This window comes from Eucalyptus grandis, chromosome 6 (assembly GCF_016545825.1).
Source record: "Eucalyptus grandis isolate ANBG69807.140 chromosome 6, ASM1654582v1, whole genome shotgun sequence".
NCBI lineage: Eukaryota > Viridiplantae > Streptophyta > Magnoliopsida > Myrtales > Myrtaceae > Eucalyptus > Eucalyptus grandis.
Genome location: NC_052617.1, coordinates 16,388,567 through 16,405,734, shown reverse-complemented (window position 1 = coordinate 16,405,734; position 17,168 = coordinate 16,388,567). Strand labels below are relative to the sequence as shown.

Here is a 17,168-nt window from a genome sequence, read left to right as displayed (position 1 = left end):
TGTGAAAAGAGAAGAATTAAAAAAAAAAAAATAGGCCAAACAAGAAAAAGCACCTCTGTTCTTTGTTCCGAAACAAGAAAAGAACTTCGAACATACCTTTGCCTTTATTTATTTATTTATTTATTTTTCTGGGTTTTTTTTTTTTTTTTTTAGAGAGAACCGAGGATGAGGCTCTAAGGCAAAGCCTCGTTGGATAGCAATTCACGAACATCCACGAAAATTACACCACGATCGACAACGGGTAGGCCATGAAAACTACGTTTCCTCCTCTCTCTCTCTCTCTCTCTCCCGACTTCAATAAAGACAACCCAACCCACCCATCTCCCCGGGATTAAACAAAGACGACGGCGACGGCGACGACCGACGACGACGCCACGCGAGGAGGAAGGTGCGAGGTGGATGGCTGGTCTCTTCTCTCGACATGGCTTCTTCTTCATTTTTGTATTATTATATTGGGGGTGGCTCTCGGTTGAGGTTCACCCACCTCTTCACGCCCTCTTTTTTCCCTGCATCCCCAGGGAATCGCCGCTCTCCATTGCCTTTCCCTCACGCGATATTACACCACGGATTGATTAGTCAAACTTGAAATTCGCCGCCCGGTCGCCGCCCTCCACGCCTAAAAAAGACACGGCTCCTGTAAGATTGAAGCAAAAGCAAGCGCGTCCGTGGCGCCTCGCACCGCCATCTGTATTTCGGTTGTTTAAGGACGCCGGAGAGTTAGAATCCGATTGTAATCTTTCCATTCGTACTTCGGTTATTCGTTATTGCCCCCTTTCTCATTTTCCTTACTCGATGCTTACATTAAGGTTGGCGCTTGAGGACGCTTGGTTGATTACTGTGGTAGCAAACCTTCCAGGCAAAAGTTTAAATCTCGTAATTCGTCTATTCCCACGGTTTAATAAAACGATTTGACGTCCTTGACCTTTTAAGTAAAGAATGCACATGCTATCATTGGTGGTTTTGTACGTTCGTAGGATTATTTTCAACGACATAAGCGGAATTGTGGGCATCGTAATTGGGATTCGACTTCGCAAAACGACATGGTTTTCACAAGATTATCATTTAAATTGACTATAAAGCTATCACCAATCTTTTGACCTTGATTTGTTTGAAGATATCAGGAAATTGTCGATCTCTCATCTTGAATTCAATGCACAACATAACTTTTGGGAAGGAAATCATGTTGCTAACTAACTTGCCAATTTTAGTCACAATAAGTATTTGGATACTTATAGAATGAAAAAGTTACTTCATACTTTATTTGGTGATAATATAAGCATAATAGATTTACAATGTTAAATTTATATTTTTAGCTTTAACCAAACTATGCATATATATAGACAATTCTTTCGTATTTCTTTTTGGGGTCGGAATATATACATACATATATAGAGGCCTAATTTGACGTTTTTGGAACTGGTTAAATTAAAAAGATTAAAAAAAAAAAAAAAACAACAACAACAGCAGAATACCTCCACTACAGTATCCCAGTGTAACGGCTCCGTACGCGGAGGAGTACCGATTCAAAAGCGGGCTGCGCGTGCAGGGGGGTAAAAGGCAGCCGCGCCTGCACCGCCACGCACCTAATCATTTCTTTTTTGCCATCAGTAAACGCACCTGATTATTTTGTCAGTAAAAAAAAACCCAAAAAAAGAAAAAAAAAGAAAAAGAAAATCGAATATCAAATATATTTTTTTTGCCTATATAATACCTCATTCTCCATCTGGCTATCCTCTCCTTCCCCCTTCCTCTCCTCTTCCTCTCTCCCTTCCGCTTTCTCTCTCTTCTCCTCTCCGGTGCGCTCTCAGATCTCGTTCGCCGTCGCCGCTCGGATCGGAGGGGTTTCCGGCGGGGGCCCGAGTCGCGTCCAGGTTCCGTCGGTTTCGGGTGGCGATTGGGCGGCGGCAGGGGGGTTTCGGCTTCGTGGGAACTGGAGCGGGGAGGATTCGAGGGGGCGTCGTCGTTTCGAGGGAGGCGGTGGAGCCGCGGCGGATTAGGGCTTCGGAGAGAGGAGGAGAATTGGATGTGTTGCTCGGTCGCGTGCGGAAATAATAAGAAGACGTCCAAGAGAGCGTTGAGGAGGGATTGTGGGCTCGTGATCAGGGGCAGGTCTCGCTGGGGCAAATGCGGCTGACTTGCTCTGCTGCGATCTTGTTTTGATTCCTGAGTTGGTTCCGGTGAATTTGGGGTTGTAAATTATTTGCGTGGTCTGATCCTTTGAAGAAGAACAAGGAGGATTCTTTAAGCTGCCGTAATTTCGTGGGTGATGCAAACGGATCGGCACTCGAAAAAGGTAAGAGTCTCTGTCTCCTTTCTTGCGTTTTTTTTTTGCGTCCCTTTCTTGCAGGGATTTTATGCGCAAGTCTGCTTTTTTGGCTTGTAATTTGTCGTGGTGTGAAGAAAAACTTGATCTTGGTGGATTTTGTTAAGACCTTTTGGGAGAATTCATGTTCATCTCCCGTGATTGATGCACCCGTAATAACAGAAAATAAATTTCGGGGCCGTAGACTTGGGATCTTGAAATTTGTTCTTTGGCGGTTCGAATTTTATGATTGATTGTGAGTCTATGGTAACTTCCTTTCTGTCGGTTATGGCTTCAATCTTTTGGGTCTTTTTGCTGTTGATCCTATTTTGACTGCCTTTCTCCGAGTGCTTTTGAAGAAGTGAGTTATATTAGTTCTAACCAATGGCGTGGTTGATTTGCTTTCTTCGAATTTCTCCACGTCAAGCATTTACATATGTTCCTTCTACATGTGAAGCTTTTGCTAATATCTTTGTGGAAGATCTGTGGTAGCGGTACTGAACTCAGATAGCTTATCTACTTGACGAATTGTAATTCGTACATGGATCTTTTTTTCTGAGATGGGTCCAGGACACAATGCATGCATAATGTGGTTGATTTTCCTGTTGAACCTTTTGATATTTCCTGGACTCTCTTGGTGTTACAGACTTCTTAGGGAAGATTGTGGTGGGAATGTTCACTTTTTGTGCTTTGCTGTAGCTTGCGAGTGGTTTGTTCTCAGCTGGTGTCTAGCTGTGAAATTTTGCTTTTGATGATTTGATAGCCTCCCATTTCTTTATTTTTTTTACCATGACGATTTTTTTCTTTGGCTCGAGTCTGAAATAACTAATTTTGTGCTCCGCAGCTGAAGGAGATGGAGTTTTTCACTGAGTATGGAGATGCCAATAGGTACAAAATCTTGGAGGTGATTGGCAAGGGAAGCTATGGAGTTGTTTGTGCAGCCATTGACACACATACTGGGGAAAAAGTGGCTATAAAGAAAATACATGATATCTTTGAGCACATTTCTGATGCTATTCGAATCCTTCGAGAAGTCAAGTTGCTCAGGCTTCTGCGACATCCTGACATTGTTGAAATCAAGAGCATCATGTTGCCACCCTCGAAGAGGGAATTCAAAGATATTTATGTTGTTTTTGAGCTCATGGAGTCTGATCTTCACCAAGTCATCAAAGCTAATGATGATTTGACCCGAGAACACCATCAATTTTTTCTTTATCAGATGCTACGAGCTTTGAAGTACATGCACACAGGTTTGTTATCAGTTTACCATCTATTCTTACAATTCTGGTTTCTTCGCTCGTGTTGATGCTCTAGCAGAGAGCTCTTGCTAAGTCTATATTCTTCTGCTTTCTTCCTTTTTTCTTTTCCTTTTTTTGTTTGGTTGAGTTCTTCTCACCAACTTATTTTTGGGCCTTTGAGGGGCTTTCCTTCAAGATTTTGATTCTAATTGTTAGCTCTTTGGTTGCAGCAAATGTCTACCATCGAGATCTTAAACCAAAAAATATATTGGCAAATGCGAACTGTAAACTGAAAGTTTGTGATTTTGGATTAGCAAGAGTTGCTTTTAGTGACACACCGACAACAATATTTTGGACGGTATGTTGTTTATTGTGCATTTGGTGCCCTTTTGTTTCACTATATGCTTAGTTTGATGAGAGCATGTTGCAGCGCAATTACTTAATATAGTTATCCACTGGTCACCTTGCAGGACTATGTTGCCACAAGATGGTACAGGGCTCCAGAGCTGTGTGGATCTTTTTTTTCCAAGGTACGGTTTGCTGAACATGTTCACCCTGTCTATCCATTGGTCCCATGGGAAATATACTGGAGCCTGATCTTTGTTTTGTCGGCTCAAGTTTGGTAAATTTGTTTTTTGGCATAAGTGATAATCATGTTGTGTAGGTGAGACATGCAGCCACCTGTATTTTTGTAAGTTCTTCTGCATGGAATAGTCTAGATATTAGAGATTTAGCGGTGAAGTATGTACCATAAAACTGTTTTGAAGTCCACTTTTTGTGAATAGCTGGTGCTTTCAATAATTAGCCAAGCGATAAGTTACATGCTGTGCAGAATGTGTTCCGGGTGCTTTATAGTAAGTGGTAATCCTAGATTAAAATAATTGTTGTTCAGGGAGGACTATTGAACTCTCCTGGAAGTTGAAATATCTTTAAATCAGGTAACAGTGTCCGGTTATGCTGTTCTCCAAAAATGATTTAATGTCGTGGCTTCTTTTTTACTCTATGTAATACCTTTGTCTGATTTGTTTGCAACTCGAATGCAGTATACACCAGCAATTGATGTTTGGAGCATTGGTTGCATCTTTGCGGAAGTGCTGACTGGAAAACCATTGTTTCCTGGAAAGACTGTTGTTCACCAGTTAGATTTGATTACTGATCTTCTTGGAACACCTTCAGCAGAATCAGTATCTGGGGTATTATATCTTTTCTTTTATCTTCATTGTCTTCCCTTCTAGGTAGATTGTGGTTTCCTGTTCTTTCTCTAACCCTGCTTTAATGTTGGAATGCAGGTTCGTAATGAGAAGGCTAGGAAATATTTGACAGAAATGCGAAGAAAGCAACCTGTGCCCTTCACCCATAAATTTCCAAAAGCTGATCCACAGGCTCTCAGGCTATTGCAAAGACTGTTGGCTTTTGATGCAAAGGATCGGCCAACTGCTGAGGAGGTTTGTTTGATCTCTGTTGTGGTCTCTTCCAAACTAAAATCTTATAGTATTTAGTGGGCGTAATTTGGAAAGATGCTTATGAGAAGCACCAGGTTGTTGATTCATTTTGTATTATTTCTCTGAATTCAAATGAAAATTTTCTGCTCTTTTATTTAAACAGGCTCTTGCTGATCCTTACTTTAAGGGTCTGGCAAAGGTCGAGAGAGAGCCTTCTTGTCAGCCCATATCAAAGTTGGAGTTTGAGTTTGAGAGGAGAAGATTAACTAAGGAAGATGTTAGGGAACTTTTATACCGGGAGATATTGGAGTACCATCCACAGCTACGCAAGGACTACATGAACGGAACTGAAAGCACCAATTTTCTATATCCTAGGTTCTACTCTAAATCCTTTGTCAGTTCACTATCTCCTGTTCTGATTGTTTACTGCCCTTCTTATGATTTTAATGGTTTTATTTGTTGGAAGCAGTGCCATTGGTCATTTCAGGAGGCAGTTTGCACATCTTGAGGAACATGGTGGAAGAAGTGCTCCGGTCATGCCTTTGGAGAGAAAGCATGCGTCCCTCCCAAGGTAGTTTCATCGTGGCCATTTGGTCCTAGTCTTGAAGACATTGACTGATATGCCGATGTGGTAGTTCATTTTTGAAGAGTCTGCTTTACTCTTCTGAGTAGTTTTATTTTGGGTTAGTGTTGTAGTTTTATTATCTTAATTATTGTGGCTGAGTTAGCCAAGCAAGAGCAAGTGGGCTTCCTGTGAGTATGATAGGTACAAGCCAAAATAATTTCCCAGTCTCCCTTTTAAGTATAAATTATGACATTCGGATGTAATTTTTTCTACTTAGTTTCTTCAGTATATGTCTTTAGATCTGATGTGCATCGTGTCAAGAGGCACAACAGAGCTGCGCACTAAAATCAAGTCATTCCTTTGACAATTTGATATGGAAGCAAAAATGTTCCCAATTAGAGAACTCTATGTGGCAATTACTTTGTATTTTAATTTGTTTATATTATTTTTTGCAGGTCCACAGTGCACTCCAGTACAGTTTTACCGAATCGCGATTCTAATTTTGCATCAAAAGATAATCAACAAGTCAGTGAGGATGCTTCTAAGAACTTTGGAGTAGTAGATGCTATTTCCAGCAATCCGTCGAAGGCTATGCGGCCACCTCCAAGGGTACCAAGTGGTATTGACATTTCTTTACTTGTTTGCAGCTATTCGATGAATGTTCAACCAATTTCTAGAAGTTTTTGAACATCACTTGTCATATTTGCGTGACAACTTAATATCATTTCTTGGCTACCCAAGAAACATTCGTATCGCTTTGTCAGGAGCTTAGTATGTGGACATCTACTTCAATTTTTTATTTGAGTGTGCATTTAAAGTTCCCCACACACTAAAGGTCTATTTTGGGCCTTGTGGCTGCCAGTTCCACAATTAGTGTTTTGATAACTGGATTGGACTGATCCATCCAGTCTGGTTGGTGCTTCAATATTGTGCTTAGTGGAAGATAGGTTGAAAAGATCGAATCAGTCTATTATGTTTTACATTTAAAAAATGGGAGGCAAAGCAGGAAAAAATTGAAGAAACGATAGAAGTTTGCATGCTAATTATCTTATACATTCTGCTGATTTGCTTGCAGCAAGGCCAGGCAGAGTTGTCGGTCCAGTACTACCTTATGAGAATGGTAGAAACATGAAGGTTGATTCTGACAACAGAACTGCCTTCTACAGAAGTGCTGCAGTTCCCTCTCAATCCATCTCTCCACAACGTCTTATGAGGCCATATTCGGCGAACCAAGAGAAGTTGGCGAGAGAAACTAACAGCAGCCATCCACAAGAAAAGCAAACACTAGCCTCGCAGTATAAGATGGCAGTGAATCCGGTCCCTGGCATGGCCAAGATAGATGTAAATACAAATCCGTATTTCCCGACCCAGGCCGAGGTAGGGGTAGGGCAGTTAAATGATAGAATTTCTATAGAAGCTAAAGTGTTTCAGGCACAATCTCAGTTTGGGGCCGTTGGTGCTGCCGCTGTTGCCATCTCGGCTCACAGAAATGTGGGTTCGGTTCAGTATGGCTAGTATCCACGTGAGTCGTCTTTTCCAGATGTCCTGCTCGGCCGGTTGAAGAGGGTCTTTTGACTCGATTCGTGGCTGATTTGAGTTTAGTGAACTCCTTGTGTCATTATTTAGGGCCTTGTATGATCTACAGATGTACGCCATTGATTTACTAGTGAAAATAACCCCTTAATTCTTCCAGAAACGTCTTCTGTTGGGTATATCAGTCCATTCAAATTCAAATTTTATGCGCACGGCATCTTCCTCTCCGTTTCTTTCCAGGTATCCACTGATATCTTCAAAATTCGAACTCGGTATGGAAAATATAAATCGACAGTTTGACCAGAATATGAATCATCGGTTTTGGATTCAGATTGCTTACTTTTCGCTGTCTATTGTGTTTGATTATAGATAATAAGAAGATACTAGATGGACATTACTTTCGCAATTGGCACGAAAAGAACGGTCTAGATTGGCGACTTTTAAATCGAAAAGACTTGGTTGCCCTCTAAGGCTTGTCGGCTCGTGTTGCAACAAGAAAGGTATATCCTAATATGGATGCGTAATACACTCTCAAAAGGTTGATTTGATTTAGATTGATTTGACCATTCTATTGCAAGACGATAAAAGTATTTGACTTCAATGACAAATATGAATAGCACGCGTGAATTCCGAAACTTGAGGCCTTCTTTCAAGCTAGTACTTCCGTAATTTTTGCTAACTAATGCGTGTTGTAACGAGAAAAGGTATATCCCAATATGGATGCGTAATACACTTGATTAGGTTGATTTGAATAGGTTGATTTGACCATTCTACTGTAAGATGATAATTTTCTAATGGTAAATATGAATTACACGCATGAGTTCCAAAACTTGAGCCCTTCTTTCAAGCTAGTCCTTCCATAAGTTCCGTCGAAGTGATCTCAGGTGATAACTTTTTTGTACACTCGTCACTTTTAGTGAACGGAGTGATGTCAAGTGGTAATTTTTTTTGGACAATGGGCGTTAATAAGGACGTCTAAAAAAGTGAACGATGAAAGAAACCAACCGAATTTCTTTTAGGGGGACTGAATTTTATTATTATTATTATTATTATTATTTTTTTTTTTTTTGAGGAGTTGGTCGGGGCCAAGGATAGGGCTGTGGCGCTTGATGCCGTCACCTTGCTCTGAGCAAGGGCCGCAGGCATTCACATGTTCCAACCGAGGGCGTAGTCCCTTGCCACCTTTGACGATATCTCTATTTCTTGACTATTATTTTTATTCTTATTTTATATTATTTTGATTTTTGCCGAAGTGTTGTGTCAAGAGTCAGGATCAAGACTGTGTGGCAACTTAAGCCTCTGAGAAAGAATGGATTTCTATTATTGAAATATTTGAATGATTATACTGAGGGGAGGATAGAGACCCTCTCATTATAATCGTTGATACACTCTCGATTTAAACTTGGCACAATTACTATCTTACCCGTCCTTGACAATGTTCCAAGAACCCACGGAAATCCTAGGCATCCAAGAATGTTCTGGAAACCCTAGCGAAAATCCTAGGTGATCTTGGACAGTCTTCCTCCATCAAGTACAATCCTTTAGTCATAGTCTGAACCTTGAGACTATGACAAATGCCTATTTTGCACTACATCAGTGTTCGCTTGTACAAAAGACCAACAAAACATAAATTTTTTGGCCATGAAAATAAGGACCGGTGATAAGTTTTAGGATTAAAAATGTATAATTGAAAGTTTCAAAATTCAACTAACGAACCGACTTAAGTTTTTAGATAGATGCAAAGTTTTAAATGGACATGAGTTTAAGAACTCAGAGAGTAATTGTCCCTCAGAGGTAAGAGTTCCATGATCTTTAGAATTCTAAGCATGGTGTCCGTAATTACCAATTCTTATATAAAAGCATGACTAGATAAGCAATCTCAAACCATAAAATGAACCTACAAATCGCCCAATTTGATTCCGTGAATCGATTCGTTATTAATTTTGACCAAACAAGTAAGTGGCAACCATCCCATCCTTCAATGGTTCGTCGTAGTTTGCTCATTGGATCGGGTAATTGTTATCGTCTTTCACTGTGTATGCGTACGAAGCATTGCTCAAAAGTGGTCAGCAAGTCACAGAAAAAGAAAAATTGGAGGAAGGGGTCATTCCACTAATCGTATTCGACGACTTTATGATATGCTATACTATGCTTTCACTAGTCAAGCAAAATTCCTATCATCGTACGCTGTTCTATACTATCACTACTAAAAAGAAGAGCCTCATAGTCATATCATATGCCTTCTGACGGAACAATTATGTCGAAGTCGCTTACGGTCCATTCGGCGACTTGATTATCGTTCACGTATATTTCTGTTCCCAAATCAACTGATGGCCAATGCCTTTCAACGGGTTCAGTGCCTGGATCCTGCAAATTCCAAAGGTGAAAAGACCCATCTTTAAGTAATGTCATATTTGCATCATTTCGTTACCATGGAGATTGAAAATGCAATGTTTTTACCTGGTAAAAGTAAAGTGAATGAGAGAGCCTTCCAACGTCCAGATACCAGGTCCTAGGATCACCGATCCAACCCTCACCCTTCTTTGTAGGGTACCCGTACTCTCCCCACACCGGATGGGGCAGGATTTGCAGTATTTCCTGGGCCTGGGGATTGCTGTATGCGTCGCACGGGGCGTACGGCTCTTCCTGGACCCTGGCGTTCCCGGGAGCACAGTACACATGGTAGGCTTCGTAGGGAAAGTTGGCCTCGTCCGTGCGGTGGACTCTGGTCCCATTCGGGAAGGTGTGGATCGGCGGGCAGTTCTTGAGGTTGTCTGGCCGGCACCACGCCTCCGTCTTGGGATTCAGGATCATCTCGCTGTACCGGGTAACGTCTGTCTCTACATTGCCGTCGCATGGCTTCCCATTGTTTTTCCAACAGCTCCCAATGTCCATCAGGTAGAATTGGCTGCTTGGTCCTCCTCCTTGCTTTATGTCTAATGTGAACTTCACCTTGAAATTGGGTGATTTTGGAACCTGAAAATGGACAATGTGCAGTGAAAAGTACTACTTTGATCGTGTCAATTCTATAGAACTGTCCTGTCATTGATACATAGTTTAAATTTCTGGAAGATGAAAACGTTGTGAGATGAAATATACTGTCCTGTCAAAGCAAGCTTGCTATTTCACCGAGAAGCATAGTACTTACTATTTTAGTCATTCCCCTAGTTTCATAGTGATAACCTCCCGAGAAGCCCGTCGTGGCATCCGACCTCAAGTAGAGCATCAGCCATGGATACTTCTTCGATGTCTTCAACAGATGATGAAACACCCAACTCCCTTTTCCAATCTCCTTCTCCCACGTCACCGAGAAAAAAGAAGTCTCGTTGGCATGAATCGCCTCCTTGACGTCGGCAGCCAAGTCCCACGTCCCATAATACCGCCCCCGGAGATTATTATGATCCCGGATGCTGGTGTAGTCGTGGTAAATCAAGGGCATGTTCATGCATCCGTCTCCGAAGCAGGGGAACCTCGGCTCGGGCGGGAAAATGGGCGCCTCTCTGCCGTTTTCCTTGCACCTCTGGGACACGGTATCCAAATTGCCGCTCTTGAGCATGATCATCCAGAACTGCCACGGCATTGGTATATCGGCTACTTCACATTTGTTGCCTAAGTACACTTCTTTCCGCGCCGCATACTTGTTCACGTTAGATGCCTTTATTCCTTGGTATGTTGTGGAGTTCAATATGCCGAGGCGGTTTTCTATTTCGTTCACCTTGTGATTCAACTTCACTGCAAATTGTATGGAAGCATATAGCTTGGTCATCAGGTATGTACTCATCAGTAACACTCTTAACCGTGCCGGGCTAAAAACCAGATCTAGCAGAAAATAAATCGAAACGAGTTTTCTTTCTCTTTCTATCGACAGAAACGAACTTACTTGGTACGGAGGAATAGTCGACATCAAAGCAATCTGCCATTCTAGGACTGCCCATATTAGGAGCTTCTTCGCCGACCTCGTTGCACTGGTTCCAGGCTTCAATTGCGACCCTTAGATTGTCATTTTTCATGCCGGGTTGTCCAACTGCCGAGACATATTTCAAAGCAGGCCACTGGATTGCCGTGACGTTTTCTCCCGCAGCAATCATGCATGATCCGAGAAGACAGAGGGAGAGCAAAGATGACAAAAGGAATCTGAACTTAGCCATTATTATGCTCCACAGAGTTGCCAGTACAGTCAAATGCACAGATCAGAAGATGTCCACAGGTTTTTATTTATAGAACTAGATAGAGTTAGCAAACTCAAACGAGCATCGAATAAGTAATCTTTAATTTTCAGTTCAGCGTCCTTATCCCAACAGGATTTGGTGATTCAAAACATGTTCGTTCTGTTTTCTAGTTGCTCAGATTTATCTTATTGTTCCATCAGATGTAAAATTCGAACTTCCATCTATCGAGCAAAATAAGCACAAGCTCTGTAAAGATCCTCATAATGAGTTCGCACAGAGAGATGGATAAGATCGTATATCACTAAGCTCAAATTCTTATGGCTTTCTAAGTTCACTTGCCGGAGACCAAATATGAGATGATGAATCTATATGAAAAGCAAAAAAGTTCTATCTATAATTCTGGACCGAATACTTTATATTTATCAATAAAGCAACAAATCAGACGAGTAGGATCCATTGTTACACTGTTGCATAATCTTAAATTATATCCTATCTAGAATTTAGATAAGAGGGCCTTGGCTGCCTAAACCCGCCAAATCTAACATAAAATATCGGAAGAAACTGTTTAACTTTGAAAACGATGGCTATCTGCAAGAAGTCGATTTAGAAATAGGATAAAAGAATATGTAGTTTTTCCAATGTGGGTAAGCGGTCTAATGATTGGATTTGTGATTTAAATTGCAAATTACGTTTCGAAACCTCATCCAAAAATCTGCTTTTAGTTAAAAAATGTTTCTTGGCACGATTCTGTGATTTGGTGAGGGAAGTTGAATAGAAAGTTCTCCGAGAAATCTTGTGATGGGCAGGCAAAGAAATCAATTCACGTTCGAGGTTCCTATTTTGACGAAGCTAAAATCATGTATCAAACAGTGCAATGTGCCTGTGGTTCGGAGTAAATAGGAAGAGTGGATTCATCTGCAGTCCATGAACACCTCGTGATTTGCTTTCACTAAGATCTTGGATACGTATCGGTGGGTAATATATACCTCCACCAACGGCTATGACCATCATGAGCATATGATATGGCCCCATAAGCCCAAACAAAGCGGTGAACCTTCACGTGAACCCACTTTTTCATCTTTAAAGAGAAAACATCCCATTCCAATCCATCACCAGCATAAGATCTTCTTGACACAAAAGAATGTGCACCAGATCTTGAGTTCGGGCATGGAAGCATTGTGGAACTTGGAAGACGAATGGAAACTGTCGACCCGAGAAGCCTTCTTGCTATTCGGGTGCACTGCGTTTGCTGTGGTTGGGCTTGGAGCTGTTGCAGCAGCATTCCTCAAGAGAGCGAGAAAAAAACAGGTGCAAGTCATTAATGTGAGCCAAGAACCAACCGTGAGTCACTCTTTCCATGAAGAACGGCCGGAGCCAAGCTGTGGATGGGTTGCGATGAAGAGGGTGTTGATCGGTTCGCTGAGGTGGAGCAAAGCGAGCAAGTGGGAGGATAGGAAAATGGGGGGTTGGGGGGAGAGGCCGCCGCTGCCGCTGCTTGCATTGGAAGGTGATGTTGTGGGGTGGCAGAGCCACAATTCGGAGTCACCTGTGTGGCAGAGGCCGATATTAATGGGGGAGAAGTGCGAGCTCCCAAGGTTTAGCGGGCTTATTCTGTACGACGAGCAAGGTCGGCCCCTTAGCGGTTCATCAAAGGATGCCGGCGCAAACCAGGTCGTTAAACTCTGCTTCTTTTCTTCTTCCTTTTGACTAGATATTATGAATAGAATCACTTGGAAGTGTCTGGGTAATCCTGGAATGCGAGCAATTAATTAGGCTAGAGCATTTCTTCAGTGTGCCCGGCAGATACCATTGGATGAATGCGACATTATCTATTATCTCGGTATGCCATGACGAGCACGAGAATTTAGAATGCGGCATCTTGCAAGAATCGGGTATTCATGCAAAAACTCAACCTATGACTATGAGATAGAGCCAAAGAACATGATGCTGAGCTATTCCAATGGAAATATCTTAAAGAGTCTGCTATTGCCATACTTGAGCAATACAAAAAGCAACGGGATTTAGTCCCTATTTCGTCTATTATTGCTGATATACTTTTCTCGCAAGTGACATGGCTTAGCTTGTGTTATGTGCAGGAGAAAATAACCGGTGGTGGCAAAACAACTCTGAAGGATTTGCTGTGATTTTGCTTGTCATATTTACCTGTATACTTCTAGCTGTAAGCAAGGGGGATTTCCCCTGGATATTGTGACCTCTCCTATGTGAATAAATCTTTCAACCAGACAGTCTTCACATAAACTAGTACAAACTAGCATCTCAATGGAACTGATTGGCAGCTTAGGTTCATCCATAGAAGTAGATCAGATTGCCTGGTGAGATGTCATTATAGAGGCATCTAGGATTTGGTTTCTTTTCACAGCATTTAAGACTAACGAAATGAGTGGAGGTGTTGGACCTCATTCATTTGAAGCATTTCAAGAGAAACAATTTTGATCAGAATAAGAACTTTCCTGAAGCACTTTTGAGTCATTCACTGGCTTATATTCCTCCAGAACATCTAATTCTAGAAGAAAGTGCCTGAATGAGCTCCATGGATATGCTACACAGTGTCTTCTCACGGAAGCCCTATTCTCATCTGACCAGTGGAAGATAATTGAATGCTGCTGGGCTATCTTTCTTCATTGAATCTTTTCCAGGCGGGATTGCCCTGTTAATTTTCTTCCGTCACTTTGGCAACTTTTTATTTATTTCATATTCCATTGCCAATACGGACGCAGTTCTAATTATAGTTGAGCCGTGCCACAGGGCAATACAATTTAACAGCATCAGTCTGGATCGGCACTGCATTCTCTAGCAGAATTCACCAGCAGTGAATTAGCCAGTTACCTTGGGCGCTGAGACCCACCTTATACACTACTTCTGCGCAAGTCCTGATCAATCTGAGGAAACAAAGAAAATCAAACAGCTGACATGCTTCTTAGCTTAACTTGAATGACCAAAGTTGTTAAATCCTCATTACAGGTGCCAAGTGCCCTCCAAAAAATCTCTAGCACTAATGCTTTTACTCCTGAACAATATTTAGTAATAATATTGACTGGGACAGCAACTAGTTACAGTTTGAGCCAAAAAAAAAAAAAAAAAAAAAAATCCCTGACGCTGCATCATCAAATTGATTCCATGAGCTTTTTTTTGAGCTTTTTTTGTTGCTAATTATCAAAAAGATTACCTCACTCAGTTTCAAGTTCCAAATTATGCTAAGCTGCCCAAATAAAATAAAGAATACTTTAGGAAGTACAACTCAGGTAGCATTTGCACCAACACTACAGGGACAACAGTTTTCATAACAGGACGCAGATAGTCAAAGTCATAATTCCTTAGCTAAAATTGGCACAGCAGAGATATGATCAGCAGCAAGACACTAGGACTCTCACAAGACCAAACTATGTTAACCATCCCAAGAAGGACTTAGAGCACGTGCGCAGTGTGGGAAAGGATCAATTGAGAAATTATACTGCCAGGAGGTAGGAATCAGCTTTTGCCAATAAAAAAGAATGAATGGAACAAATTGAAAAAGAACTTCCACCTTTTTGAAGCGATAATGCTCATGCAATTGGTTCCACCAAAGGTTCCTTCAACTTATCTTTAGGTCTACGCTTAAAGTAGAAGTACAATACCAATTGTGTGATACCCAGGACAGTTCCAATCCCATTTGGAACCTGACATGTAGGGGAAAAGGGTGAGATCGCTTCTGTTTAATGAGTTTCAATTTCAAAGTGAATGGAATAGAGGAAACTTTAAACTGAAATTAGCATTACATATAACTGTAAGAATAGTTGAATGAAATTAAGAAGCTTACATAAATGAAGACATCATCATTAAACAATCCATAAAGAAGGAAAGACGTGCTCATCAGGAATGTGGAAAGAGAGAGATAGAAGGGCATGAATTCGACACTCTTCGTACGGATCACCAAATTCTGGAAGAGAGGTCCAATCATTTAAGATCCTCAATATCAAGTTAGCCAAAATAATGCAACCACTTTGATGGATAAATAAAATACAAGCCAGTCGCTAAATGAACTTACAATTGCAAAAAGCGGAGAAGCAAACATTGATATGAGCGAAGCACCACTCAATGACCCCACAGTAATCCTTCGCAGGGCAGGTTCAGGTATTTGCAAACTTCCAGCAACTACGACTGCAAAAGCACCAATAATTGCTAGGAGAAATCCTGTCATCCTCACCTGCCAACACCACCAAAGATTTCTTAACACAAGCTACCAAGAACTTTAGAAAATACGAGCACAAGCAGATAGGAAGATGTGCTTTTTGAATTAAAAGAGATGGGCTAACCTTGTTTGCTCTGTCAGCAAATGTTATGAAGAGAATTATGTAAACAAACTGAAACACCGCACCCGCTGAATTGACTGTCATAACCAGGAGATTATCGTCTGATACAAAGGGCGACCCATACCACATGCAAATCAAGCAATTTAGGAGGGCATATATGTATGGCAAGCCAGAGAAATGTTCCGTAGATTTGTTTCTGACAATTCTTTTGAATGTAGGTCTGCAAATTAGGAAATTCAAGAACACATTCAATAGAGAAACTTGTGACTTAAAAGTGAAATGGAAGTAGGTGATCTTGCATCTTACATTGGGGACACGAAGAGGCCAATAGCAAAGATATTTCCTGCAACACTGCATTGATCAGGCTCTATCGCAACATATTGCTGAAACCAATTGTGAATCAAACCCCTCCCATGTAAAATGCAAAAAACGAATCTATATTTATGAATAAATGTAAAGTATTGCGAATCCTTCATTAGTCAAACAGCAAATCCTTATGCATTTCTTAATGATCTTGCCGCACAAAGATGAAGAACACGTAACCTCAAGAGTTCTCTCTCTGTTGCAGGCATTAGAAAGTCCTCACAGAGACAAGCTTTTGGTTAACATCAAGGTCCCAAGTTTTACCCTCTCGCATCAATGGTAAAAGAAACAATTCTACGTGAGAGCAAAAAGTCCCGATTCTCAATCTTCGTAAGTATCACCCCCTTTTTTGCAAATCTAAACATACAAGTTTCGCCTTCAACCCATCTTCTTGTTCTTCTTCTATCTGGGTGCTGGGAGTTTTTTTAAGCTGTTGTGATTTCAGATGATGAATAAGCTCATGGAATCAATCTCCTAGTCTAAGATCGCCAAAAGGGCATTCCATTCAGCTTCCAGTTTAGACCTCAACTACACACGCGTGATCTTGCAAAATCAAGAACTGATAACAATTTCAAAGAAAGGAAGACAATAGAGAAAGAACCCAGAAAAAAATCAACCACAGTACTAGAAGTTCAGGAACTTGAGAGGGGCATAGAGACAGAGGGAAAAGTACCAGCTGCCCCAGCAGCATCTTTGCAGATTCTGGAGACGAAATACAAATGCACGGGAGTCATCGCTCCTTCGACGCCCATGAACCTTGCAAGGTTTCCTCGGTTGGGATCATTCAAGCCGGAGCCTTTCTGCAAGAAAATGAAGAGCCCTTTTATGCTGAAGAATATGCCTTTGGTGGGTTAGTGGAGGGGGATTAAAATATAGGCGTTTTCAATAATAGCTCCCCCCATCTTGTCGCCATGCTTGATCTTGTCCTTTTCAAGAACAAAGAGGCTGTAACACCATTCTCATCGAATCCATCAATCAATGATAAGATATTTTTTTCCACATCAATTGACCCCTACACCTATACTACAACTCCATCAGGCAGACAGGATAAGGAAGAAGATGACGACGACGTCTGCCTCGATTGATCAAAGGCAGTAGGGCTTTCTTCAGATGCTTCAATGGGGTTCCCTCCCGAGTAGCTGAATGATCATGTTCTGTGATTTCTGTGCCTTTGGGTTGGACTCTGTTCTCCTTATGATTTTCCCTTTTTCTATTAGTCAAACCAATTAAAAAGATAATTGAATAG

The 17,168-nt window shown here is 41.3% G+C and overlaps 4 protein-coding genes across 5 annotated transcripts; 2 read left to right on the top strand and 2 right to left on the bottom strand.

Annotated features, from left to right (window-relative positions):
• Positions 1-1,732: 1,732 nt before the first annotated feature.
• On the top strand, positions 1,733-7,243 carry LOC104448613 (mitogen-activated protein kinase 19). Its single transcript, XM_010062465.3, has 10 exons — positions 1,733-2,293; positions 3,147-3,552; positions 3,771-3,898; positions 4,011-4,070; positions 4,584-4,733; positions 4,830-4,985; positions 5,146-5,357; positions 5,452-5,553; positions 6,003-6,166; positions 6,623-7,243. Exons 1-10 carry the CDS (start codon positions 2,267-2,269, stop codon positions 7,060-7,062), a joined length of 1,845 nt encoding a protein of 614 aa, XP_010060767.2. The 5' UTR covers positions 1,733-2,266; the 3' UTR covers positions 7,063-7,243.
• A 2,069-nt stretch (positions 7,244-9,312) lies between these two features.
• Positions 9,313-11,558, bottom strand: LOC104451595. The gene is made up of 4 exons (XM_010066216.3): positions 10,961-11,558; positions 10,229-10,812; positions 9,541-10,056; positions 9,313-9,447 (listed from the first exon to the last, which is right to left on the bottom strand). The coding sequence occupies exons 1-4, from the start codon at positions 11,226-11,228 to the stop codon at positions 9,313-9,315; spliced, it is 1,503 nt and encodes a 500-aa protein (XP_010064518.2). The 5' UTR covers positions 11,229-11,558.
• A 718-nt stretch (positions 11,559-12,276) lies between these two features.
• On the top strand, positions 12,277-13,530 carry LOC104448612. The gene is made up of 2 exons (XM_010062464.3): positions 12,277-12,920; positions 13,346-13,530. The coding sequence occupies exons 1-2, from the start codon at positions 12,417-12,419 to the stop codon at positions 13,391-13,393; spliced, it is 552 nt and encodes a 183-aa protein (XP_010060766.2). The 5' UTR covers positions 12,277-12,416; the 3' UTR covers positions 13,394-13,530.
• Positions 13,531-13,639: 109 nt separating this feature from the next.
• On the bottom strand, positions 13,640-17,087 carry LOC104448611 (bidirectional sugar transporter SWEET2). 2 transcript variants are annotated; one of them, XM_039315934.1, is made up of 7 exons: positions 16,596-17,087; positions 15,866-15,942; positions 15,563-15,779; positions 15,295-15,453; positions 15,067-15,186; positions 14,794-14,926; positions 13,640-14,140 (listed from the first exon to the last, which is right to left on the bottom strand). In XM_039315934.1, the coding sequence occupies exons 1-6, from the start codon at positions 16,611-16,613 to the stop codon at positions 14,813-14,815; spliced, it is 705 nt and encodes a 234-aa protein (XP_039171868.1). In that variant the 5' UTR covers positions 16,614-17,087; the 3' UTR covers positions 13,640-14,140; positions 14,794-14,812. The 2 variants fall into 2 exon arrangements, with proteins under 2 accessions (XP_039171868.1, XP_010060764.2); XM_010062462.3 differs by having other exon boundaries at positions 15,866-15,902; positions 16,596-17,085.
• Positions 17,088-17,168: the final 81 nt, after the last annotated feature.